The sequence below is a fragment of the Leptonotus elevatus genome, chromosome 5 (assembly GCF_054856555.1).
Source record: "Leptonotus elevatus isolate MCC_2025b chromosome 5, RoL_Lele_1.0, whole genome shotgun sequence".
In the NCBI taxonomy this organism is placed as follows: Eukaryota; Metazoa; Chordata; class Actinopteri; order Syngnathiformes; family Syngnathidae; genus Leptonotus; species Leptonotus elevatus.
This window is the reverse complement of record NC_141243.1, coordinates 15541573-15567085: the sequence shown is the minus strand read 5'-3', so window position 1 is coordinate 15567085 and position 25513 is coordinate 15541573. Positions and strand designations below refer to the sequence as shown.

The window sequence follows — 25513 nt, the reverse complement described above, 5'->3', positions numbered from 1 at the left end:
TTTAGGCCAATTCATTCACCCAAAATCTGTCTGGAGCCCAAAAGCTAATTACAGCTTCACCATTATAGAAAAATTTGCAGCATCCGAACCTTTCGTCTTCCGTTTTTGGATTATTTTTTGGGGGTTATAATTTTTCCTACTTCATTTTTCATACATTTTTAAACCTTTCTGCAAAAAAAATTGGGCAATTTTTTGGACGTGGTAATTTTCTGCCTTTTTTGTTATAAATGTTCTGACTTTTTTATTTGTTTGCAATTTTGTGGGCATTTTATGGTAATTAAATTTTCAGGATTTTTTTTCTTTTGTTTTTAGACATGTGAAGGTTATTTTTTTGAACGTTTTCTTTTATGCCTTTTTGCTGACATTTTTGGCAATTTCATGGACATTTAATGGTAACTTTTGCTTTTCATCTTCCCTCCTTTTATGGCCATTGGTATTTATTTATTTATTTATATGTATCTACTTTTTGTCTCTTTTTCTGACCACTTAAAAAATTTGCACTCTTACATTGAATATTTAATTATTATAATTTTTTATTTAATCATCCATTCATTTAAAGACTATTTTATATAAAAAAGACATTAAAAAAAAGAAGCAATTTCTACACTTTTTTTTTTGCAGCTCCAGAGGTGCAGGTTGCGGACCCCTGGTCTATAGCAACCCAAGTAATAAACCGTATGATAATCTACTACATTATAAACCGGGAACCAAGCGTATTACATGACATTACATTACCAATGAAACGCATTAAGTCTTTTTTTAAGCACACTTGAAAACGTGAAACAGAAACAGAGTGTTTTCATGATTGAAGATGATGAACTTATCATTTATGTGGACGTGCATGACCAAGCAAACCCACTCTGGCTCTTTACACCGGTAATTTTTCTTGCTTTTGTCGGTCCGCTTGGCTTCATCGCGTTGCCAAATTGCCTGCCATGTCAAGCATCGTTTAGCAGTTGGCATATGTTGCTGTTAAACTATCCACACAGTACAGGCAGCGGGATGATGAGCACGCTGGCACAGCTCCCTCTGTAAAGAGAAAGGGTTAGAGCACAGCAATTCGCTTAAATGGCAGAGAATTGGGGCCAAAATGCAACTTAAATAACATCTCTGGGTGTGGAATTAGATCAATCTGGGATTTATGCTGCTCTCAACCGCAGGCACGCTTCTTTTAGTGCATGTGTGTGTGTGTGTGTGTAAGGGGGGGGGGGGGGGGGGGGGGTCGGGGGATTGATTGTGCCGGTCTTCTTACCATGTGTGTACCCCAGTGGGTGGTGGGAGGTCGGCTGGAGAGAGCACAGAGAGGCCTGCTGCCCTCTATCAGAGTATCAGGCCCTCAACCCCACCCCCCTGTGGGATTAAAGTCATGACCAGGCCAGATGAGCAGTAGAGCAAACATTGGCACCCAGCAGCGCACACGCCCACGTGAACACATGGCAGCGAGGGAGTTTGCTGAGACGCAAAGGAGAGGCCACTCCAGGTGTCACTAATGGGATTGCGGTGCGTTTGCAGGCTTTGGCACCATAAGATCTTGTCACCAAATGGCACATCGTTGCTTGACATCCCTTCGCTACATGCCCCCCGGCTGTTCACCCAAGTTCCACTTCGAAATGTGACTTGGACCTTGGCTAACTTTCTTTCCATCACTTCGAAGCACATTTTAAGACCATATTAGTACAATAAGCAAACACTTCACCCCAAGGTCTGGCAGCCATTGCTCTCTTTAAATGGCTGAAAGGCCGTCTTTGGAATCATTCATTCATTCCCTACTCCCTAATTACTATATTGGGATTTTTATACAGTGGACTACCAAGTTCATTCATCAGTCAAATAAAAAATAGTTTTCAAACACTATTTGGCCGCACTGTTAATTACGCTATTGCGGTCACGTTCAACTTAATTTATTAACAGCCAGTGTATTTAAAAAAAAAATGATACAAACAAAACACTTTGCGCAATCATTGCTGCATCCCTCATTCACTCCCAGCCATTGTCACTGAAGCAACCCCCTTCACTCCCAGCTGTTTTACTGGGTTTTGACTGATTTTTCAAGTCCCACAGACTACTGTGTTCCATTGCTATAAAAAGATGGAACCTACCAAAATAAAGATTAGAGTCTCTTCTTTCTTTAGGAAAAAAGTATATGTGTGTCTGTTTCTGTTTTGCAGCAATTAGCATTAGAATGTAAGAAAGTTTCAGTGAAAACACTTGACAAAAAGAGTTGCAACATGGCCCTGGCTGATCTCTTATACTCTGCTGCCACCTGCTGGCCGTTTTTTTTGGTAGTAACTACCATTGCTTTAAGCCACCTCTTCATGCCAGAAGCTGCATCAAAGCCTTATGTTTGCTCTTGCATTAAAAAAAACATGAAATCATATAAATATGTTTTGGGGAGTGAAGGATAAAGTATTAAAAACCTATTTACACATTATTGGGTTTGAATGAGTTAAAGGGGACATCAACCCCCCCCCCCCCCCCCCCAAAAAAAAGAAAACAAATCTTGACAATCATATGTTTACGGTTGACTTCCCATTATACTTAGTGATTCCAAATGTGCGTCTTTTTTTTCTTATCAGTCCAGAATGCACCCATTTGCTTGATCTTGGTCATATATTCCTCTCTTTCCAGGTGTTCCTCAAGGTTTGTCATCAATTGTCCGTGGCAGAGAGGGGGGCTCTGCCGAGCTGGGCTGCAGCCTCTCTCCAAAACCGGATGACGCCACCAGCCCAAACCTCTTCCCATTGCATGTGGTGGAGTGGGTGCGGCTCGGTTTCAACGTTCCCATCCTCATCAAATTTGGAGTGTATGCTCCTCGAGTTCATCCCAACTACAAGGGTAAGAGCTGTGCTACATCGTATTTAGGTTTTCCTTTCATATGTTGTCTTTGGCAGGGAACTTTCAAACTTTTGACAGTGGCCTTGAGAACTTATATTCATCGTTTCAGTTTGTTTTGACACACAAACGCCTTCAGAATTACAGCAGGTGTTCAGCTTTTGGATTTCCTGTCTGCCGTCATAGCACAAGCAGTGGGAAAAGGGGCAAGAATGCTTATGTTCAAACGGAGGCAGCAAGGGGGTGGGGCAGCTCTGTAACGACCAAGGGGGAGGGTACAAGAAGCAAATGCGCACAGTGGGATTAAGAGTGCAGGTGGGGGCTCGGTGGTCCGATGACAGTGTTTTTTTTTTATTAGTATGCAGAGGGGTGACCCAGTAAGAGATTGTGAGTGGAGCAGGAAGGATGAAGCATGGCGAATAATGGGAGTTTTCTTGCCGGAGCGCTATAATCCCGTCATTGTCTACCCCTGAACAAAAGACAAAGAGGGGTATCACTACCTCCCTTTGCTTTTTAGAAAAACTAAAAGGACCACTAGGACACTCAAAATCCCTAATGTCCCAAATAATGTCACGGGAATGTGCTGGGATGCTCACCTACATGCCTACATCTGGCAAAATCGACGCGAGCCAAGAATAAAAGCCCTCACGGCGTTGTAACATGCTACCTTGGTGGAATTCAATAACACTGCATTGATTGTCATCTACAAACAGGCTGCTTCCACTGAGCAACTGGGCTACGTGTGTATGCATGTTTGGCTGCGCTATTGTTTCTGGGCAGTCATCTGATATTTTCCGACTAAATAACATTCTCGGGATATCCCCGTATTTTGGCCTAGCCGCGCCGTGCGTGTTGTTCTCTGCTTTGAGCTTTACCCCCGTCTGCTTCGGATCCTTATGCCTCCCCTCCCGCTGGAGGCAGATGGCAGCATGTGAAGCGTGTCAGCGTCGCCGCTCTAATGTATCTTACCCTCAAATTACAGTGTTGGGGGTTTTATGATGACTGGTGAGTCGATGACAGTTTCCAGAACGTTGTCCTTGCTTGTCTGAGATCAGAAACTTGCAACCAGGATGTTACTGGTAGTTTAAATCCCTTCGTACAATGGTAAACTTGGGATTTCCCTGCAGTTCAGTAGTGGATTTATAGAAGCGGTATATTGGCAGTTTATAGTGGCGCTATGGCGCCAGACGAGACTGATGAGTTTTTTGGTCCACCTTTGGTAAACTCAGCTCAGGTCACCAAAGTTATACAAGTATTTAAAATGACTACCGGTATATATCTGTTGATTTGTTTCAGTCTCACGCTGCTCTGTCCCAAAGTGTAATAATATATATATATATATATATATATATATATATATATATATATATATATATATATATAAAAAGTAGTGAACTAAGCAGCAAAATCCACCGGTTTTAATCAATTTTACTAGGCAGCCATTTTGACACTTCCTCGACTGAAAATTACATCATAGTTTCTTCGGGCTCAGGTAACGACCAATGACGGCACAGCTTGTGAATGTCACATGACCAAACTCAGAAAACAGGCGCAAGTGGTAAAATTGCCGCTCTCTGAAATCGATAAAACAGGCGGAATTTGCTACTTTCTTCATATTCCACGAACACACTATTAACTCATTCACTGCCATTGACGGTTATAGACGTCAAAAATTATTTTGAACTATTTCTATTAGTTTAACTTTTCAAACCTATAATTTTTTTAATTGTACATTTAGAACAGATATAAAATGAGTGATTAATCATGAGTTAACTTGTGAAGTCATGAAATTATTTACGATTCAAAAAATGTAATCACCTGACGCCCCTAATTTTTAATAATCTTTTATTAGATTTTTTTAAATCGTGTCAGGCGATTACATTTTTTGATTGTAATTAACTGCATGACTTCAATAGTTAACTCACGATTAATCACAAATTTTTACATCTGTTCTAAATGTGCATTAAAAAAAATCTAAGTTTTCATACTCTTGTTAACAAAAGTGGAAAAAATGTTAACCAGAGTGCCGCGTTAAAGGGATACTTGACTCATTGAGCCATTTTCAGCAACAAAAAGCTAATATTTTGTGCAGAATTAATTTGATAACTACATTATTTTTCATGTACAACTAATACCATTAAAAACTTTTTTTTTCTCCACGTCGACTGAAGATGACATCACCTGTGCTGAGGAAGTAGGTAACAACCAATCATGGCTCAGTTTGCTGACCAAACCCAGAAAACAGGTGAGCCATGATTGGTCGTTACCTACTTCCTCAGCACAGGTGATGTCATCTTCAGTTGACAGCAAGTGGGAAAAAAATAGTTTTTAAAGGTATTAATTGTACATGAAAAATAATTTAGTTCGGGACAAAATTCTAACCTTTTACTGCTGAAAATGGCTCAATGAGTCAAGTATCCCTTTAAGACTAATAGGGGCGCAATAAACATATTAGGAAAACATTTTTTGACTTGACTTCACTTTTAAATGGATGTTTCTGACATAATAGAGACTTCCGAATGTCATCCTTCCTTTTGACTCTTTTAAGACACCAGTCTTAGTTGTCAGCTTCAAGTGAATCCGAAAAGGTATTAGTATCCCTCAACCCTCTCATATTTCACACCCAACATGCCCTGAAGGGCTGAACATCAGCGAACACACAACATCCATCCATCCATCAACTTTGTACTGACATGCTATTATAGTCTGTTTGAGCTGAATTTGTTGAAGAAAAAAAAAACGTGGGGGTCTGTCGGTGTCAGGCAGGTTTACTGTTGCAGGGCGAGATCAAATGGCTCCCATGTGCTGAGGAAAATCGTCGGAGACGGTGAGCAGGAGAGTTCGACCTGAGGCCAGGGCAACAATGGGCAAACCCCCAAGTCTCTGTAGGCCTTCATTATGCGCTCAGTGGGTCCTCTGAGCACGGGAGAGGGTCTGGCATTTTGCTCGCACACAAATATTCTCACACACACACACACGCATACTATCTTAGCATTTTCAGTTGCAATTGTTCATTTGTGATGCGTCTACATTGTTCCTCTTTAAGAATTGCTCACTTGCCACCCCTTTTGTTTACTGTTTTGCCATGGGAATGCGGTGTCATTCAGACACATTCCATTCACTTTAAACTTTAGATTCCAGAGCCACAATCTTCTGAAATAGATTTTCTATACTGCTTATTCCTTGAAGGTTGCTTGGCGCTACAGCCGGTCCCAGACGACTTTGGGTGAAAGGCAATCCATCATAGACTGGTCGCCGGCCATTAACAGGGCATAGAGACCTTTCACACTTGCATTCGCACCGTCACTAAATGTCAATACACCGTAACTGACCTGGAATTTACCATATCTACAAAATGAGACTCCTAATGCTTATGTTCGTGTCTGAGAAGAAAACTCAGCAGGAAAAAGAGCAAGCAAACAGTAACGCGTTTGCATTTTACACTGAAAGCTCGCACATATTATTTTTGTGTGCTCAGGTTAAAGCAATAAAAGTATTTGGTTCTATTTCATGGGATCTTGATTGATTCATTGATTTGTGTGTTCGTCTTGTTTTATTGGCGGTCCTTGAATGCACCTCATGCAAATCTCATGCAAAGTCAAAAGTGTCACTGAAAGTCGGTTTATGCTTCTCTCCTTTACTGATAGCTTTTGTAATCTACTTTGCTCTTACGCATACAGCATACATTAAATTGATTATGATTCATTTACTAGTTTGGTTTGTGCTTTCCCACCATATTGTGACATTTATAGGCAATTACAAACCTCTTTTTGGTGGGGTGGCAGGGGAACAATTAATTGTACATTTTTGCTATTGATGGGATGGAACTGCCCTTTCTCCTGCCAGGGGAATTGTGGAAGTTCATTGTACAGTGTAGGGAAAATCCACGAGTAATAATGCCCTCCCACTTAAAAAAAAAAGAAGCACCACTTTTGTCTAGATGAAACTCCTCAACACACTTCAACATAATTCTTTAGCACCATGATGGCACCAAACCCCTTTTTTTGTGCTTTGGCCTGAGCTCAAAAACAGCAAATACTGTATGTGAGTTTTTCAGATAGGTTACAGAAAAATCAGCTACTCGGTTAGTCTGTGAAGCAAAACTGCAAATATGGGCAGTGGTATGTAATGTCCAGTTTAATAAAATTCTGCTCTGGAGGGAGGAGGCTGATCTGTAGATAACATACCCATATTCTAAAATGGATATTTCCCCCAAGTTATACTTCACACTGTAAGTGACAGATGATTAGATATAATACAGGATACCAATTCTGTATTTTACAATGGAAGGCGGTGTGTGTGTGTGTGTGTGAATGAATTAAACTAGAGGTTATTTGGAGAGGACAAATGATCAGAGTGTAATTGAAGACCACCCATTTTCTTTTACTCGTGATAAAAAGTTGTGTGTGTGTGTGTGTTTTTGTTTTTTTTGCTCTTCAGCTAAGTAGTTTAGCTTGAAAAGTTCATCGGTGTTGGAAACCAATAATCCAAGTCCCGTGAGATTATTTTAGCTGAATGTGCAGTCAGTAATATTAAACACAAAATAGTTTGTCGCTTTAAGTGAAAAACAACAGAAGATTAGCAAGAAATTCCATCAAAACAACCCCAGTAGAAATATGAAATGGATCCACTTTATCCAGCAACAACCTGTTTTCCCTGCTACAAATATTCCAGTCTGATGTTTGGCACGATTACGTTGTGTTCTTTGGCTTGGAGCAGCAGCCGCGTTGCTCCGTGCCTTTTGTTTGTGACTGATCACATTCCAAATGATAAGCATAGATCAGAACTCGTGGAAGTTATCATTTCGGGACAATACATATTCTGCGATCGTGTCAGAGTGCCAATGCCTGCGGTGCAACTTGGCACGTGAGGCGAGTGTGCTTAATGGTGCAGAGGTTAACCGAGCTGGACAGAGTGAGAGGGGCAGAGTTAACTGTAATCTATATCACGACAAAGAGCTATTCATAAGAGGCTTAAAGTGATTAGGGGGACAGGAGGATTGAAGAGGGAAATTTGGGGGACCGCGAGGGAGGGGCTGTCAGAAGCATGGGGCCGGGCACCAGACTTATGATTGTATTCAAATCAAAACATATCCCACAATGCACCTCTGCCCCCGCTCTCTTACGCACGTACGGCTGGACAAAGAAAAATCATTCTTCCTCTGTTGCTATAGTGTATCTCGTGTAATTTTCTCATGGAAGTCAACAAATGTGGGTGATAATGGCTGAGTTGCATCTTTTCGTTAGGTCGAACACAAATTGAGCTTTGTTGAGTGTCAAGTGCATCAAGGGCAGTTGTTCTTAAAGGGGAAGTCAAACTTCAACATTTCTTGACAATATTATGTCATATGTGACCTCACTAGTCTAAACATGACATTCTGATTAATATTACATTTGTGGAAAATGAGTTATGAAGCAAAATCTCAGCGGGCGGCCATTTTGCCACTTGCTGTCAACTGAAGATGACATCACAGTTGCTCAGAGATCACCTGTTTTCTGAAACTGAGCTGTGATTGGTTGTTACCCACTGATCTGAATATATGACTAGATAGCCTATTGGCCAAGACTTTTGAAGCCGCGAGGCCGCCATATTGCTCCTCCCAAGAAACCTTTCTCGGCATACGATCCTATACATTTACAGTATCAAAATTGGAGAACATTTGAGACCGTACGTACAAACAGCATGATTTATGATGTGAGGATTTCAGATATTTGACAACTTGCCTTAACACGTGTATAAGTTAGATGCTTAACGATGTTTACAGGAAGAAACCTTTTATTGAAGAACTATAACTGTAATTCAACAAAAGATGCCTCTGCCAAATCTAATATCGGGGTTTAAGGAACTGAGCAATAAAAGAAAAAGGGGGTCTTCAAAGCAGCACATACCGTCCACTTTTTTATTTACTAAAAATTGTGACCACCCCGCCACACACACACCCAGCCCCGCCCCCCGGCTCTATACTAACTGACCTCCATAACATAGACTCAATAACCTATTTCAAATCCATTCTCAAAACTCATCTGTTTAGACAAGCCTACCCTCTCTGACTATAGAACTGCTTCGTCTTTTCTTAATTAGTGTTATTTTATTTTATCTTATGTTGTCCTTACCATTGTATTTGTATGTTTTAACTGTTGTTGTAAGGTGACCTAGAGTGTCCAGAAAGGCGCCTATAAATAAAATATATTATTATTATTACGAGCTGTATATGTCTATCTAATCTGTACGTATACCGTATAGAGTTTATACAGTAGTCAGCTCGCGAGATGGGAGGAGCAAGATGGCCGCCCTGTCGCTTCAACGGCTTGCACGGGCGTGTATGGGCTATCCGCTATCCAGTCATATATTCAGATCAGTGTTACCTGACACCTGTAATGTCATTTTCACTCAACAGCAAGTGGCAAAATGGCCGCCTTCTGATATTGATAAAAAACTGCTGGATTTTGCTGCTTAACTCATATGCCACCAACACAATATTAACCAGAATATCGTATTTAGACCCCTGGGGTTCAATTGAACCTAGGCTAAGAACCCATTCTAAATTCAGGAATAAAAATGGAAGCATTGAGAAATTCATTGCTCAGTTATGCGCCTTCTTCTCCCACTAGTCTTGCTTTGTGGTCATACAACACCAGTGAGCAGGCATTTCCATTACCTCCACTTGGATGCACTGACCTGTTGGAACAAGGGTTCGTGTTAAGGTAGACTCCACCTATCATATGCTAGCTACTGAAGGACAACAATGCGGAGGAAGAGGATGAGGGGGAGATGCAGCTATTGTGTCAGTCATTCTCTCCGTTGTCTACCATATAGTCTCAAGATGTTTGTCCCTTGAAGCAGAGGGAGTGATGAATGCGTCTGTGGGGGCGTTGCAAAAGCATAGGGGTTCAAAAGGTCAACACCTCTTATTGGTTGCCAGTGGGTTATTGATGCTCACAATTTGAGTAACCTCTCCATAACCTCACATTCACTTCCTTGGTTGTTGTTCTACTCATATGATTGATGATTGTTAGTGATGGCGTTGAAGTATTTCCTTTATATGTGGGCATCAGCCCATAAGTTATGGGCATATGTTAAAGCAGAGGTCCTGGCAAATGCCAGTTTGAGTTCAAGTTCGGAGATTAAAAGCCTTGATATGTGAAAAAAGTCATTCAGTGTCAGCCTTTTGTTTGTCTCTTGGCTGAATAGAAAATGAATTACTCTCCTTTTTTTCTCTCCTCAAAGTGCTTCCGTGCTGCACTTTGAGTTTCGAATCTAGACATGTGTTTTCCCTTTGTGTAATTTTCCCAATTTTCCCCACCCGCACATGTTTCTACAACAACTGAATTCAAATCTAAACCTACTGTCCGGGTTTTCCTGGGTGTCGTCACTATGGTAACAGGCGAGAATGCGGTGTGAGGGGCTGTCGTCCCTTTGTAGTGATGGACAAGAGCGAGGCGGTGGGAAAAGGGTTAAATGTCTGACGGAGGAGTTGCAGTTCCTCAAAGGTGAACCTGTAAATTTGAAAATCAACACGTGATGCTCTAAAGCCATGAGATCAGCACACTTTCTTTTTTTTTTTTGCATGTTCAAGAGCTGTTAGCCACAGGAGGATTAGCTATCTTTTGTTTTTGTGAAAACGTTTTTTGCTCTGGTAGTGCAAAGCGCTTTTAATTCCATGTCCAAGCGGAAAGGGTTGCATAGGAAATGAGCAGGCACGTTTTCTCCGCTTGTTTGATCAATGCTGACCTGAGATTCAAGGCATTTGTTTGATGGAGCATCTCAGAGGAGAGTATTGGCCATCCAAGACTTGACGGAGTTTAGCCAATCATTAAACGTGACCATTAAGCACAGCAACAGCCCCAGTCAGGAATGCAGGGTTAATTATAAGCCATTGTTGGCTGTCTATATTCACAGCATGTGTTTCGCCCTGTCTTGAGGCCGTGTCGAAAGTTAAACGAATTTCATAGCTTTCGGGCTGCGTTCCAGACTGTGCTTTATAAAGGGAAGTCAATAGTAAAGATATTTTTGTTCCTTTGTGCAATACTTGCTTCAAGGTCGCAAAGGGCTTTTTGTCATTATTTCCTCTTGTATTCACTGCCTGACACTGTTGTCTGCTGTGAGGTGCTGTGCCAATAGAATGCGTAAAAAGGAGTGAAAATGAAGTTTGAGTATCTTGCATGAAAGCATAAACAAGGAATAAACATGCAGGCTTTACTATGAGAACCCCCCCCCCCCCCCGACCCCCACCACCACCCCCACCCCCGCAAACAAGAATGACGCGATACTGGGAACGTCCCAATATTGACTCTGTTTACTTTCAAACTGCCTGGTATGAACAACGTGTGTGTTTCCCCCTTCCTGCGCACACACCTCCTGTCGTTAAAAAGGCCGAGATTGAAGGGGGTAAAAAAGAGTTCATTGAGAGACGGAATAAAAGGAAAGAAAGTGAGGAGGGGGTAACTTGAGGCTGCAGTCACCAGGCAACCGACAGATCAAGTTTCAAAGCCGAAAAGGGAGGTATAAAAAGTACAGAGAAGGGCGAGAGTGGAAATTCTGGGAGTTATGACGGTGAGAGATGAAATGTGTGAGAGTGTGATTGTGAGTTTGAACCACTCAAAGATGTTTTGATTTTATGTCGTTTCAAAAATTTAACTTATCACATGATTTAAAGGGGAAGTCGTGTCAAAAATGTTCTTTATTTTATGTTCTATGCGCCCCCACTAGTCCTAACATGACATTTTTGATTAATATTGTGTTTGTGGAGTATGAATAAAAAGCAAAATCCACCTGTTTTTATCCATGTCAAACAAAAAATGACATCACTGTTACTATGGCTCAGCTAACGACCAATCACGACTCACCTGTTTTCTGAGTTTAGTCACGTGATGTCCGCGATGTTCCGTGATTGGTTGATACTCAGCGCTGAACAACTGTGATGTCATTTCCGGTCGACAGCAAGTGGCAAAATGGCCGCCCCCTGAGTTGGATGAAAACGTCCCCTGATTGGTCTCTCCTGATGCCATAAATAATTATTTCCCACAAATATCAGTGGCATTGCTTTATTTTTTTCCTTGCTTTTTTTTTGCAAACATAACGTTTTTGACCGACTGAGGCCTTTGTGTGATGATCCCTGTGTCATCGCCACTCCTGCATGTGCTGACTGCAGCGGTCCGGTAGCCTGAGCGCGCTAACCCCCTCGTCTCTCTGCCCCTCACCCCTCCTCCCACAGGGCGGGTCTCCCTGACCCGCGGCGCCTCCCTGCTGGTGGAACGGCTGACCCTTGAGGATGAGGGCTGGTTCGAGTGCCGCATCCTGCTCCTGGACAGCAAAACGGACGACTTCCAAAACGGCACATGGACTTTCCTCTCCATCACAGGTGCAGCACTGCGGGGGTTTTGGACAAACAAGAGCTGCTCATTTGCTGGCTCATCATTGGCACTTTGATTGGTGACATCAGCGGCAGCATGTGGCTAAAAGGCACACCAAATATGCACTGTTATGCTGTGTGACATTCTGTGTACATGATGAACACAGCTTGTCTTTACATAAGGAAGCGCAGAACTGCCAACGTGGACTAAGCATTTGTGGCTGCCAAATACATTTTAAGGTATTTACAAATGTGTTGAAATATATTTGCAAGTACGTTCGAACGTGTTTGCAAATGGGTTCGATCGTACTTGCAAATTCATTTAAACGTATTTGCAGATATGGTTGAGCGTACTTGTAGGCTAAATGCTAAAAACACATTTTCCTCATAATGCCACAGTGTATTGACTCTATTTAAAATGTAAGATATTTTCTCTATTTCTGTAGCATTTGACCTACATTATATCAAGATGTGAAAAAATTAAAAAAAAATGTATTCGCAGTATCTGGAATTTTACATTAATAATTTAAAATGTATTCATAATATTAATTTTTTATTATTATGTCTGAAGTGCAAATTTTTTTTTTTCCCATAATGCCATAATACATTCAACCGTATTTGTAGTACGTTCAAAATATTTTCCAGTCAAAAATGTTCACTCCACATTGGCAGTTACACGCTTCCATACTTTACGTACTCTGCCTTGCTGTGTTTAAAAGGGAAGTCAACACAAAAGCTTTTTTTTTTTTAATAATATGTTGTATGCAGCCCCACTACTCTAAATATGGTATTCTGGTTAATATTGCGTTAGTGGAATATGAGTTAAGCAGTAAAATCCAGCCATTTTTATCAATCTCGGGGGGCGGCCATTTTGCCACTCAAAGCTTCAGAAAACAGGTACGCTGTGATTGGTCGTTGCCTGAGCCCTGAGCAACATTAGTCAGGTTCCCAATTTCCAGGATCCAATTGTTTTGAAGTTTTTAAGCAAATTTACTGAAAATGCGCAAAACGGGCATGCGACTTATGCCCGTTTCCATCTGTTCTCCTTTTGCTAATATTGAGAGGTGACTCCGCCGCTGTAGGTGGCGGTATACACCATAAAGATGTGATCCACCAGTAATTAAAAAAAAGAAGACCAGGAATCGACTGCGCCGTGCAATGACGTCGTATGAGTTTGCTTTTGTAATTCTTAATAAACTGTAGCGTTTCTTGCTGTTTTCTACCTAAAATAGCATTAATATTTGCTTCTTTAATTCATTCCCAAAATATTTCTGATTTGTCGTCCCCCCAAACTTACCTTACTTTATCGTCCAACATTGCTTGGGGACTACAAACGTGCGTGTGACGTAATATCCGGTTAAAACGGTCTTGCCAGTTTCCATAGCCAAAATTAGCATTTTTCTTTTTTTGGTGCGCTTCAAAATGCACCACCCCTAAGCGTCGCATTTCTTGAAAATTTGAATACAAATGGGTGGATGGAAACCCAACCAGTGATGCCATCTTCAGTTGACAGCAAGTGGCAAAATGGCCGCACCCTTAAAGTGGATAACAACGGCTGGAATTTCGCTTCATATCTCATATTCCGCAAATGTAATATTAATTAGAATGTCATGTTTAGACTAGTGAGGTCACATACATACTGTCTAACATATCGTTGTCAAGAAATAGTTAATGTTGACTTCCTCTTTAAGAAATTGTAGCAAGAAAACATTTGCTGCAAAGTGTGCCCTTAAAGTTTTTGTCAAATGCTGAAATGTAAGAGATGAAAATGCTCGCCATTTATCAACCACTCTATCTTGGCCACAACTGCGCCACAGAAGTTATTGAGTGTTGAAAAGCAGATTTCATTTTATTATACTTCACTCAATGAGAGGCCTACATGCGGTGCATCAGGTTGCAAATCACCACAGGGCACGATTCAACCTTGTACATAATAGTGGCGCATCAGTGCACGTATTGTATTTCATTTCAATACGTACCACAAAAGAATTGGTGAGGTAATCCTAATACGGAATGAATCTTGTCTTTAGATTATGTTGCATTTATTTTTAGCTTGGTTGGACGGATCAACTGAGTGCAAATATCAAAATGACACAATAGGTAATAGAGACCATTTGCTCTGTGTTTCCTTTCAAACCAGCTACGCTGTCCAAATGACAGAATCACAACTATGTATTGTAAACAAATAGCTATAATTGTCTGTTTCATCTGTGCTGTGTTTGTTTCAGCGCCACCGGTGTTTATCAAGACGCCACCAACTTTTGTGGAGGTTTTGCTCGGAGACTCGCTGACGCTCAGCTGTGGCGCTCATGGCAACCCTCGCCCAACTGTTGTATGGCACAAAGATGAGAGCCCAATTGAGAAACATGAAAAAATCCAAGTGAGGACCGTGACTCATTTGTATTCATGTATTTAAAGGGAAAATTTAGAGTTCTGTCAGTTTTAACCTTTTAATTTCATTGCAGCAAATTGTTTGTCTACTACTCAATAACCATCTTGTCTCCTCAATTTTCTCCCTCCCTTTTATCCTGGTATGCATTTTTTTTTTTTTTTTGGACCTTTGGCCAATTTCAGGTGCTCAACGGTAGCTTGTCTCTAGCCTCAGCCACAAGAAGCATTTCAGGAGTATACAAATGTCATGTTTCCAATTCAGAGGGCAACTTGACGCACACGACGCAGCTGCAGGTCAAAGGTGAGCTTTGGAATGAAAAAAAATAATCAACTCTTGTTGGTAAAACAAGAATTAAAGCATTTGAAAGTGCAGCACTGTCACACAAACTAAACAGGAAAATCGAACAGTGCCACCTTCTGTTCATCTCTCGTTACTACAGCAAGGATGGACATAATCTGTACAAAGTGCACTCTCGACATAGTGTTATTTACTGTGTGTGTGTGTTGTCTTCCACTTTGCCAATGAAGGTCCCCCAATCATCCTCATCTCGCCAGAGGACACCACTCTCAATATGTCCCAGGATGCAGTTTTGCAGTGCCAGGCTGACGCTTACCCTTCCAACCTCACATATGAGTGGATGAAACAAGGACAGAATGTTTACCATATTGAGTGAGTTCACGAAATCAATCCCCTCCTCAGATTTCATAGGAGGGCAAAAGATGAGCACAGATGATAAAGAACACTGCAAAGAATTGATAACACAATTACAGATTCAATTCTGAAGTTCTTTCTGATGACAAAAATGTATCAACAAATATTTTTGTTTTGTTTTAGATCTTTAAAATCCAGAGTGAAGGTTTTGGTGGACGGAACCCTTTTAATCCCAAATCTAATTCCAGAAGATGCTGGAAATTACACCTGTATCCCAACAAATGGGATATTGATTCCACCTTCAGCCTCAGCACATCTCAAAGTGAAACGTAAGAATTGAACCTGCTTGAAAAGCAAGCTCTTGTGTCATGACATTAATCTCTTTGTTTTGTTGCCAATTGCCTACTCCATGTTAGACCCTGCTCGAGTTGTACGAATGCCCCGGGAAACCTACTTGCCCTCTGGCATGGAGGGGGTCATTGTGTGTCCTGTCCAGGCGGACCCCCCCGTGCTGTATGTGAACTGGACCAAAGATGGGAACAATTTAAATCTTGACAATGTAATGTCTCTCATGTAATGCAAATTCTTACTTGGCACATCAGACGTAGAGACACAATATATATGACATTTTTGACCTATGTAGTTCCCAGGCTGGATGGTGAACTCTGAGGGCTCGGTTTTCATAGCAACAGCAAACGACAATGCTGTAGGCATGTACAGCTGCACTGCGTATAACAGCTACGGCACCATGGGTCAGTCGGAGCCCACCCAGGTCATCCTGCAGGTACGCAAGATTGCCTCCACTGTGTTTTGTGTTTTGTTACAGAGATCCTTTCCTTCGCACATAGCACAATGTGACAAAGGCTATCTCTATGTTCCAGGATCCACCCACATTCCAAGTGCCTCCTCGGCCTGAGTATCTTCAGGAGGTGGGCAGAGAGTTGATCATCCCTTGTGAAGCTAGTGGTGATCCCGCGCCAAACATAACATGGAGCAAGGTGCAGTTTTTTTTTGCCCGTCATCAGAGTGGATTTGTACACAAGCGTGTACCTGCCAATGTGGAGTGAAAAAATTTGACTGGCAAATACGTTTGAATATACTTGAAGTAAATATGTAAATGTATTTGTGTGTTCGAATGTACTTGTAGGCTAAATGCTAAAATATGTAAATTAAAAGAAAAATGCTATTTTGGCCTGCATTATACCAATACTTTTGAAAATAAAGTAAACATTGTTTAGTTTTAATTTTTATGATATATATGTATATATATATACATATATATATACATATACGTATATATATATACATATATATACACATACATTATAAGTCTGTGATTTAGCCTCCAAGTATGTTCGTTCATATTTAAATAGGCTTAAACTAGGGGTGTCAACATTAGTGCATTACTTTTGAGTTAATTTAGAGTTCCTTTAATGCCACTTCTTTTCTTTTCTTTTTACGCACGATTAATGACTTGGAAAACCTGTACTGGGGAAATTCCAGTCGCAACGGAGCAGACACGTCCACGTATTTTTGGAGACTGTGGTCAAATTGCATTTTTCAAATTTTAAAAATGTGCAGAATTTCACAAGTTACTTCATGTTAAAGATTAGATAGCTCTTAATATGAAAACGAAAAATGCACTGAGCTGTCACCGTCTTACAAATGCAATTATGCCATCTAGTGGCAGAAAAATTACCTCAACACAAGCTCAATATCACACTTTTTATTTTATTTTAACAAGAGTATGAAAACTTAGAAAAAAATGCTATTGTACGTTTTATTGTACATTTAGAACAGATATAAGATTTGTGATTAATCGTGAGTTAACTATTGAAGTCATGCGATTAATTAATTAATCACCTGACACCCCTAGTTTAAACTTATTTGCCAGTCAAAATTTTTTACTCCATATTAGCAGATTTGTAGAAGTGTGTCGGCCATTCTTTTTTGTTTTTAACCGATGATGTCTTCCCTACCAGATTGGCCCTATTCCTCGTTCTCCATACTTTATGTTGGTTAATGGTTCCCTCCTGCTGCAGCCTCTCAGTAAAGACCACCACGGTGGCTGGGAATGCTTGGCCTCGAATCGTGTGGCAACTGTCAGTGCCGGCACTGTAGTAATGGTGCTGGGTAAGTGGGTCCATGTCAAAATAAGTAGCGGTATTTAGAACAGATGCAAAAGGTGAATAATCCGCATGTATTTGTGTGTCTTTTCACAATTATTTCTGTGTGTTTTGCTCAGGTACCAGTCCTCATGCTGTGTCTTCAGTATCTGTGAGCACAGAGATAAACCAGGCTAATGTGTCCTGGGTGCCTGGGTTTGATGGTGGATACACCCAGAAGTTCACTGTATGGTAAATAACATACAACTCTAGCACCTGTCATCTTTCAACATGCAAACGCAAAGATTAGCATTCCTTTTATTTCATCAGGTTCAAGCAAGCATCCAGAGGTAAACACGAATGGGCATCTTTACCTGTGCCCACATCCAAAAACTACTTGTTGGTCACCGGTCTCCTGGCTGCAACTAGTTATCAGTTCAGTGTCTTACCTCAGAATAAACTCGGCTCTGGACCTTTCAGTGAAATTGTTACTGTAAGAACCCAAGGTTTGTGAATATTTGTATAGTCTTGACAATACTAGCCGCTTTTGTCTTGGCATGGACCTAAGTCTGTTTTCTCCTCCTAGCTGTGCCAACAGAAGCCCCAACTGTCACCACCACTCTACTAGCACTCGAACCGCCCATAATCTTGTCTGCTAACCGGACCAGACAAGGTGTTCTCCTCCAGTGGTCACCTCCTGAGATTCCATCCTGTCCGCTGACAAGTTATGTGCTGCAGGCTCGTCGGAATCAGGGCCAGTGGGTCATTCTCAGCAGCAACATCAGTGCCAATGAGAGTGAAATCCTTGTACAACGACTGTTTCGCGTAAGGCGGATTTCGGATTGTGTGGATTTCAAAATGGGAATTTTTTTTTAATGCTAAAATGTTAAAAGAAGAGTTAACAAAATGTTCTTTTTGCTCAGGACTCCGATTATGATCTGAGGCTGATGTCCCGCAGCAATCAAGTGCGCAGTGAGCCAAGTGATTTTGTCACTATATCTACTGAAGGTAAATTACAAAAGTTCAAGTTTTTTACATATTTAAAAGAATGTATCTATTCCAAAATGTGATTACCAACTTGACTAACAGTTGTCTGTCTGATGAAACAGGGATGGAAATTTACCCCCTAAGCCCGAGTTTCTTGGAGCTGGTCCCTGCTCCACTCCTGGCAGGTGTGGTCGGAGGGGTGTGCTTCCTTTTCATGGCCATTGTGCTCTCATTAGTAACAGCTTGCTATATGAGAAACTGGAGAGTACGTCGGCGCAGGAAGAGACAAGGTAAAACATGAGTGACGAATATAGGTGCAATATGCTGTCTATTGTCTTGAATTTAAAAAAAATGTTGTACTTCTCGTAGATGTTCCATCTGCTTTCCAGAAGAGTCCATCTTCAGAGTAAGCAACTCAATTTAAATAACATCGTTGAGCTGAAAAAGAAAACTGCAAATACTTTAGAAGTTAATGTTTTAAACATGTTTGGTTTAATTCTGCTTTTGTTCTTTGTCCCCCCCCATTAGAACTCGCTCTCCTCCCCGCAGCCCAGACAGTGTCTTGAAGCTGAAGCTGTGTCCACCCATTCCCTTCTTCCCCACCTCCTCCTCTCAGTATGATCGTTCCTCCTTTGATAAAGGAAGTCGAGGAGAATACCAAGACCAGCGCAAGCAGCTTTTGGCCAACTCGTCTCCACCACCGCATTACACACTCTTTGAGAGCCACCTGGGGTCCCAGGCTCCTTCCCCAACATCTTTGGAGTCTATTCACAGAGGTCCAGATGGACGTTTCATAATCCAACCTCTGATTGAGAGCTCCAGTCCCTCCACTAAGAAAAATCTCAAGGACATTTTGCAAAGCAATGGTGGCGCAAGTGGCTCAGGAAGCAACCGCACATCGTTTAGGGACTCCCCAAAATCAAGTCTCCTGAGTTCCGACAAGAAGGATTCGCCGCTTACTGTGGATGTCCTGGGTCTTACTAGATCTTCCTCCTCCCCTGGAAGAGTACGGAGCATTGCTCGGAACTTCTCCCGTCATGGCTGCTTTTACTCTGATGATGAGCATGGCTCAGAGAACCTCCTGGAAAGAGCGAGCTTCTATTCAGACAACAGTGAGAAAAAACCCAGTGATTCTCAGAAAAGGCATCGCATGCCAGCCCGCACTGAAGACCTTTTCCCCATTTTGTCAAGGAGAACTTATATTTTGGATAGAGAGGCAGACAGACCACAGACAGCGGGATATCAACCAATGGCTAGTCTCCATACTGATGATAGCACACTTACCACACAACTTGGCAGTGAACTGGAGAGCGACAGCATCCAAAAGTGCATACAACTAGCCAAGGAGAGGGAGGAAATGGAGCGTGAGCTAAAACGCTATACAGGCAATCACAGAACCACAGATGATGGGAAAGAGAGCCCTAAATGTAGCGTATCCCAGTCAGATGAAGAACCTGTATGGAAACTACAAGATGTTACGCTCCGTCAAAAACACAAAACCTCAGGCCACACAAGTCGGGTAGCAGACTATCGGAGGGCGTGCTACTTTGGGAGCACGAGTAGTCCTACGGACAGAGTTCCTACATCTCACATTGATTGGAACATTAGCCCTGTCACAGCCATAACTAACCTCGTCCCAGTAAAGAGCCACTGGGAGCCCGCGTCGGCAGTATCACAGCAGTTCCAGAATTCTCATTCGCGTGCAGAAACTACGGACTCTCTTGCAGGTGATTTATCACATTCTCCGGTGACTCAAAACACCTCCCTTGCCATGCCTTCTACGGATGTCACATTTGAAAACTCCACAGTTCGATGTTTAGCAACGTCGGTAAGAGTCAAGTCACTGAGTCCTCACAGAGATTCTGATCTGTGTAGTAAGTCCATGACAGATAGCCTAAGGGGAAATATTGGTGTTGGAGGTGCTCCCTCACGGTCCAGGAATTCATATGCGTATGGCACTCGGAATTGGGATTCAGCTTCTCCAAGTCCTTTAGTCTACAGTAAGCGGTCTGGAAGTCCAGCTTGTACTGCTTCAACATCATATGCAGCCACAAAGGATTCCGGTCCCCCGGGTATCCCTCCCTTACCCTTTGAGCATAAAGTAAAATCAAATGCCAAAGGGACTAAACATAATGGCGGTGATGACCGTCACAGCTTTGGATCAGAAAGAGAAGGTGTCCGCGCACGCTCCAGGAGGAGTGAAAAATGTATTTTCTCTGATAGTCCCAGCCCGATGTCAACATTGACTCTTGTAGAAGAAGCCGAAAGTGATCGATCCCAATTTTCTATCCCCAGAATGTCAGGGTCATTCAAGACCAAGCCAGCTGCATCTCCTCCTAAAATGTCGTCACTGCAGACGAGTGCAATTCTGGAATATTTGAGCCTTCCAGGTTTTATTGAGATGAGTGTAGATGAACCTGTGGAAGGTTCTGTGGTTACAGATACCGGTGGTCAACGTTTGGACCAGAAATCTGTGCAATCCATAGTGGCTAAGCCTGATGTAGTCCCTAAAAACTGGGAGGTTCACGTCCAGGAAAGTGCGGAAACTAAGTCAAATAAATTGAAGGGTTGTTTTGAAACGTCACTTTCAACAGAGAAACATGACAGCAGGCCTCAGCTTGAAGCAAGGGAGTCTCTACCTCGAGTAAGGTTTCCAGACGACCTAAGACCACTATCACCTGCTCCACAAAAAACTAGCAAACAACTGTACAATGAAAAAACACAGATTCGAGCTGAGAATAAAAGCGGTGAGTCAAGACTGGGATCCAGACCAGCTCACACTTTGCTCAATGCCGCGAAGGGCATGGTAGATATAGTATCAAAACATACTCCGAGCTTTGTGGACAGCAGTGAGTCTTTATCAGAGCAATCCCAAAGACAAGGTTCTCCGGTCAATAGGACCAATAACATCGCACTGCGGATAAATCAAGCCCCTATGCCATTTCTGAAAAAATCCTTAAGCGTCGGCCCTTGTAGAACACTCTCAGGTATGGGACCCCCCCGTCCCTTCCTTAAGAAATCTATCAGTTTTGGCTCCCCGAGATGGGAGCACATTGAGAGCCCGAGGACATACGTCTCTGAGAAATGTTACTGGGATGAGTTCCCAAGCCCAGATGTCAGGGTGAAGTCTTATAGTTTAGGTCGCACTCCATCTTCCTTTCTCAGGCCAGGTCCTTCCTGGAGAGAGTACGTCCCCCTCAGGCGTCCCACCATGGGGAGCTTGGAGAGGCCCCTGTGTGCACAAAGATCTAGTCCCTCCTACTTCACTCCTACCATGTACCCACCCAGAGAAAGCCCCCCAATGCCGGAACACTGCGATCCAAGAAGGCAAGCGACAGTTTTCCCTGATTCCTCAAGGTGGTCCCCTTCTTATCCAGATACCCTAAGATCTGCTCAGTACAAGTACTATCCCATGCCCACTAACATCCCAGTCCCCAATCATCACCATTGGCCAGGACCCAGACCAGAGAACTTGAGACTGATGGACCCCAGAACGGGCCCCCCGAGGTCGTACCTACCCCGAGGCATCAGCTGGCCCTCACCCTACTGCATGCCTTTCCCTCAGAGGGAGGGTGACAGTTACAGACAGGCAGACAGAATGATGAGGAGGGTGGGCGAGACCGAACCTCGAGAGGTCAGAGAAGGAGGGCGGGCCAGCTATGCCAGTCAGAGCAGTGGGAGGGGCAGTGCCGGTCTCTTCCGCCAGTCAATGTCCATCACTCCCACACTGCTCAGCTCCCCTGAGACCACCGAGGAGAGTGAGCGGCACAGAACTAAGCTGGATCCACCTGAGAGGAGATCGAAAAGGTGAAACATTACCTCACCGGGAAATAGACACCAAACAGGACTCGGTGGAGGGATTTATTGTTGTTGCCAAAATAATGCTGATTTTGTCTCACATCCTGTCTATGGCATTGTATCATTCTGACTGATTGCTTTTGTGTATTCCAGTAGAAGGAACACGTCAGTAGATGAAAGTTATGAGTGGGATTCTACTGACGCATGTGTGGACTCTGAAGTCCTGGAGGCCTTGAGGTTTGATCAGTCACAAGCAGATTTCCAAACAAGAGGAGGGAGGCTTGTGTGCGATCAACCTGCTGGCCTCCAGGACCAAAGAAACAAAGGTGATGTCACTTTTTTGATGTTTGATCTTGTTGTCGCATGTGCCATTGGGATTGACGTTGAATGTGATGGTGCCGCATGTGTTTGCCCCTTAAGTGTTGTGATTATCGTGAGCTTTTCCCCTGACATCCATCCATGCATTTCCTGTCCCCCATGCCCTCCCTCAGGCCCGCCTCCCCCAGCCTGCCCAACTGTTTCCAACACACCTTGCAGCCAGTACCGCCAATCCCTTAGCGAGGCGCGTTTCAACGCTCTCCGGGAGGAGTACCAAGAGTACAGACGGGCTCAGGAGATCTTCTGTCCCCACGAGCCCTACCTCGCACCTGGACACGATTCGGACTCTGACGCCAACTCAGCACTGCTCTAGAAGAAGAACTCGGTCCGTCACTCTTTGGCTGCCCTCTCTTCCTTGATTTCCCTTCATTGCTCGCCTGCCTGCCTCTTGCCTGTCACTCACACCTTTTTATGTTTAGTCAACTTGTGTTTGCATGCAAATTTTCCTTATGGAAAACGGGCCTTCCGCGGGTCGTTCAAAGTCATTAATTGGATTTTGCTTCAATTGAGGCCTTAAATGGCATTAAGAAGCATTAACTAAAATGTCGATAGGCATTAACGATGTAATGCCACGAGTTGCTTCATGTTCAAAATACCAACTGCTCTGAATTTGAAGAGAGAGAGAGAAAAAAAAATCACCAATGTCCAACATGAAACACTAATGCCACTTAGGGGCAGAAAAATTACCTCAACACAAATCTACTCAATGTTTCACACTCCTTTTAAACATAACTGTTAACTGTAACTTTATGAATTACTTACTATAAAATTACTGTGTCAATTAACGGAACGATATAAGTACATTTGTATTTGGTAACCATTTATCCACTTTTATGTTAATTAACAAGAGTAAGAAAAACTTGAAAATTTTATTTTATTGTACATTCAGAACGGATATAATGTGCAGTTAATTTATGATTAATCGCAAGTTAATTATGGAAATCATTAATTACGATAATTGTAATGACAGCCCTAATATATAAACAGCGTATGGATATAAGTATATATGTATGTACGTATACTTGTGCGTATAAAAATATGCAGTATGACATGGGCATTAAATTAGTTTTAAGTTGAATTGAAAAATGGCATTAAAAAGCATTACATTGGATTTGATGACACCTGCAGAAACCCTGGGAAAGTCACTCTGTTTAGAGCTATACTTCAATGCTGCAATGCTCTTTGTTTCCACAGGTGCGTCAGAGAATGACATCAAGTAGCAGACAACAGCTGCCTGAACATTTCCATGTGGAAAGACATAGACAAAAGCTTCAATCGTCTGTTCGAGCAGACTAAAATAATCCAAGACTGTACTGTAAAGTGGTTTGTCCACATTTGTCATCCAATGGCATTGTCTTGTTTTTGTTTCTGCTGAGAAGGGATCATTGAATTTTATAAAGGTTTTTGCAACTGTGTTGGGTTTTGTTGACAATCAGACACAGACACATCTTTGAAACAAAACTAGATTCCGAACCCGTCTAGGACCCGACCGCCGCATAAAAAATGACAGATGACCGTTCACCCCCGAACATCGAGCGGTTCGCAAGCCTGCATTGCATTCTGAGGCTCTCTTGTATTTTTATCACTGAAAGTGACTGTCAAATTAGACCTAGGTTGCTACAGAAAAAGGACGTGGGCAAGAACAAAGATGAAAAAATGGGGATATATTGAAAGGCCAGGCTTGCTCCCATTCATTTGAATGTAACGTAGGCCGCTGGCATACATTTTTACCACAAGCGTTGCTATTTCATCCGCAGAGACATATGAAATTATAAATATGGTTAAGTATTGTTGTAAAATGGATTTGATGTATTTTTATGACCTGGCAGCATGTGACTGTGTCCATGTCACCACAATGATACTCAGCCACTCATGAAATATTGTGGCGAGGCCCTGCACATTGCGCAAATGCTTAGTGGCGTTCTGCTGCTGCAGCCCTCCGTGTAACCAGCAGCCGACAAACCTATGAAGGTGTTATTTCAGGTTAAAGATTTTTTTTTTAATAAAAAGAAAGCTTAAGACAATTATTTTTATTCCAAAATGGAAATGTGTTCTGTCCTACTTTTCCCTACTACTGACATTCTTGTTATCAAATCTAATATAATTAATGTTCTTATCCTTTAGTACAAACACCTCAGGGCAGTTGGTAATGTTAATTATTATTTTCATTAAAGATATTTTAGTCTATTTTGCCCTTGCTTCTCCTATTTCCCTGAAATCATTTTATCGATCAGCATGTTTATCTGTTGAGATGTGCAAATTTTTACTTGCATAATGTATTGATGTAAAAATGTAAGTGATGGAATAAGTAACACAGGAAAATGCTATATTGCCTTTTTCTGCGTTGAGCTTTGCTCTTATGTTTTGTGAAGTGAGTTCTAATATGCAAACCTGTTTACAATTCACTAATGTGAAGACAGCACTGTGAATGATTCAGTCTTTTATAAATTGTGCCCATGTTTTTTTTTTCTATAACTGAGAAATGACAAAAGCTGTTTTGGTCACATGACAACCTGTGACATTGTGACACTGCGAACTGTTTCTACTCAAATAACCCCAAAATGAGACGCTACATCTGGAGTGAAAACTTTGGAGGTTTTGTCAAAAATGAAAAGTTTTATATTGTTGTGTTGTTTTTATATGTTTGTATTGAATAAATTGCTTTATTCTGAAAAAAAAAGTTGGTAAATCTTCTTTCAGGATTGGTTGATGGTTTTATTTGTTGTCCTGTCATAAAAGAAAAAAAAGAATTGTCTGACCAGGTTTGAATTTGCGCAGTTGGCCCTTCTCTCTCATCCAATTCAAATTTCCATCCATTTTCTCTCGTGCTTGTCCTCATAAAGTTTGTGGGTGAGCTAGAGCCTGTCAAAGCTAACTTTACATGAGAGGCAGTGCAGACAATGGATAGGATCCGATCGGCAGTCAATTGGAGCCCACATACAAATGCAGCCATTTACCCAAACTGAGTCTTCAATTAAGCTAACATGCAAGTCTTGATAGCAGTGCAGTGATTTCCAA

General features: G+C 42.0%; 1 protein-coding gene across 7 annotated transcripts in view; it reads left to right on the top strand.

Annotated features, from left to right (window-relative positions):
• The window catches only part of igsf9b (immunoglobulin superfamily, member 9b), a 30075-nt gene extending 4961 nt beyond the window's left edge, over window positions 1-25114 (top strand). Inside the window, exons 3-22 of one of the 7 annotated variants that reach the window (XM_086076639.1) lie at window positions 2629-2835; window positions 12047-12193; window positions 14413-14564; window positions 14759-14876; window positions 15104-15245; window positions 15411-15556; window positions 15644-15786; window positions 15871-16011; window positions 16109-16225; window positions 17210-17360; window positions 17473-17584; window positions 17663-17838; window positions 17919-18157; window positions 18256-18340; window positions 18442-18609; window positions 18689-18725; window positions 18848-22126; window positions 22274-22443; window positions 22609-22820; window positions 23690-25114. In XM_086076639.1, the coding sequence (XP_085932765.1) occupies window positions 2629-2835; window positions 12047-12193; window positions 14413-14564; window positions 14759-14876; window positions 15104-15245; window positions 15411-15556; window positions 15644-15786; window positions 15871-16011; window positions 16109-16225; window positions 17210-17360; window positions 17473-17584; window positions 17663-17838; window positions 17919-18157; window positions 18256-18340; window positions 18442-18609; window positions 18689-18725; window positions 18848-22126; window positions 22274-22443; window positions 22609-22808 (5930 nt within the window). In that variant the 3' untranslated portion in view covers window positions 22809-22820; window positions 23690-25114. Of the gene's footprint in view, window positions 1-2628; window positions 2836-12046; window positions 12194-14412; window positions 14565-14758; window positions 14877-15103; window positions 15246-15410; window positions 15557-15643; window positions 15801-15870; window positions 16012-16108; window positions 16226-17209; window positions 17361-17472; window positions 17585-17662; window positions 17839-17918; window positions 18158-18255; window positions 18341-18441; window positions 18610-18688; window positions 18726-18847; window positions 22127-22270 lie in introns of those variants that run through there. The other 6 variants (XM_086076638.1, XM_086076637.1, XM_086076640.1 and 3 more) reach the window with 6 other exon arrangements.
• The last annotated feature ends 399 nt before the right edge of the window (window positions 25115-25513 follow it).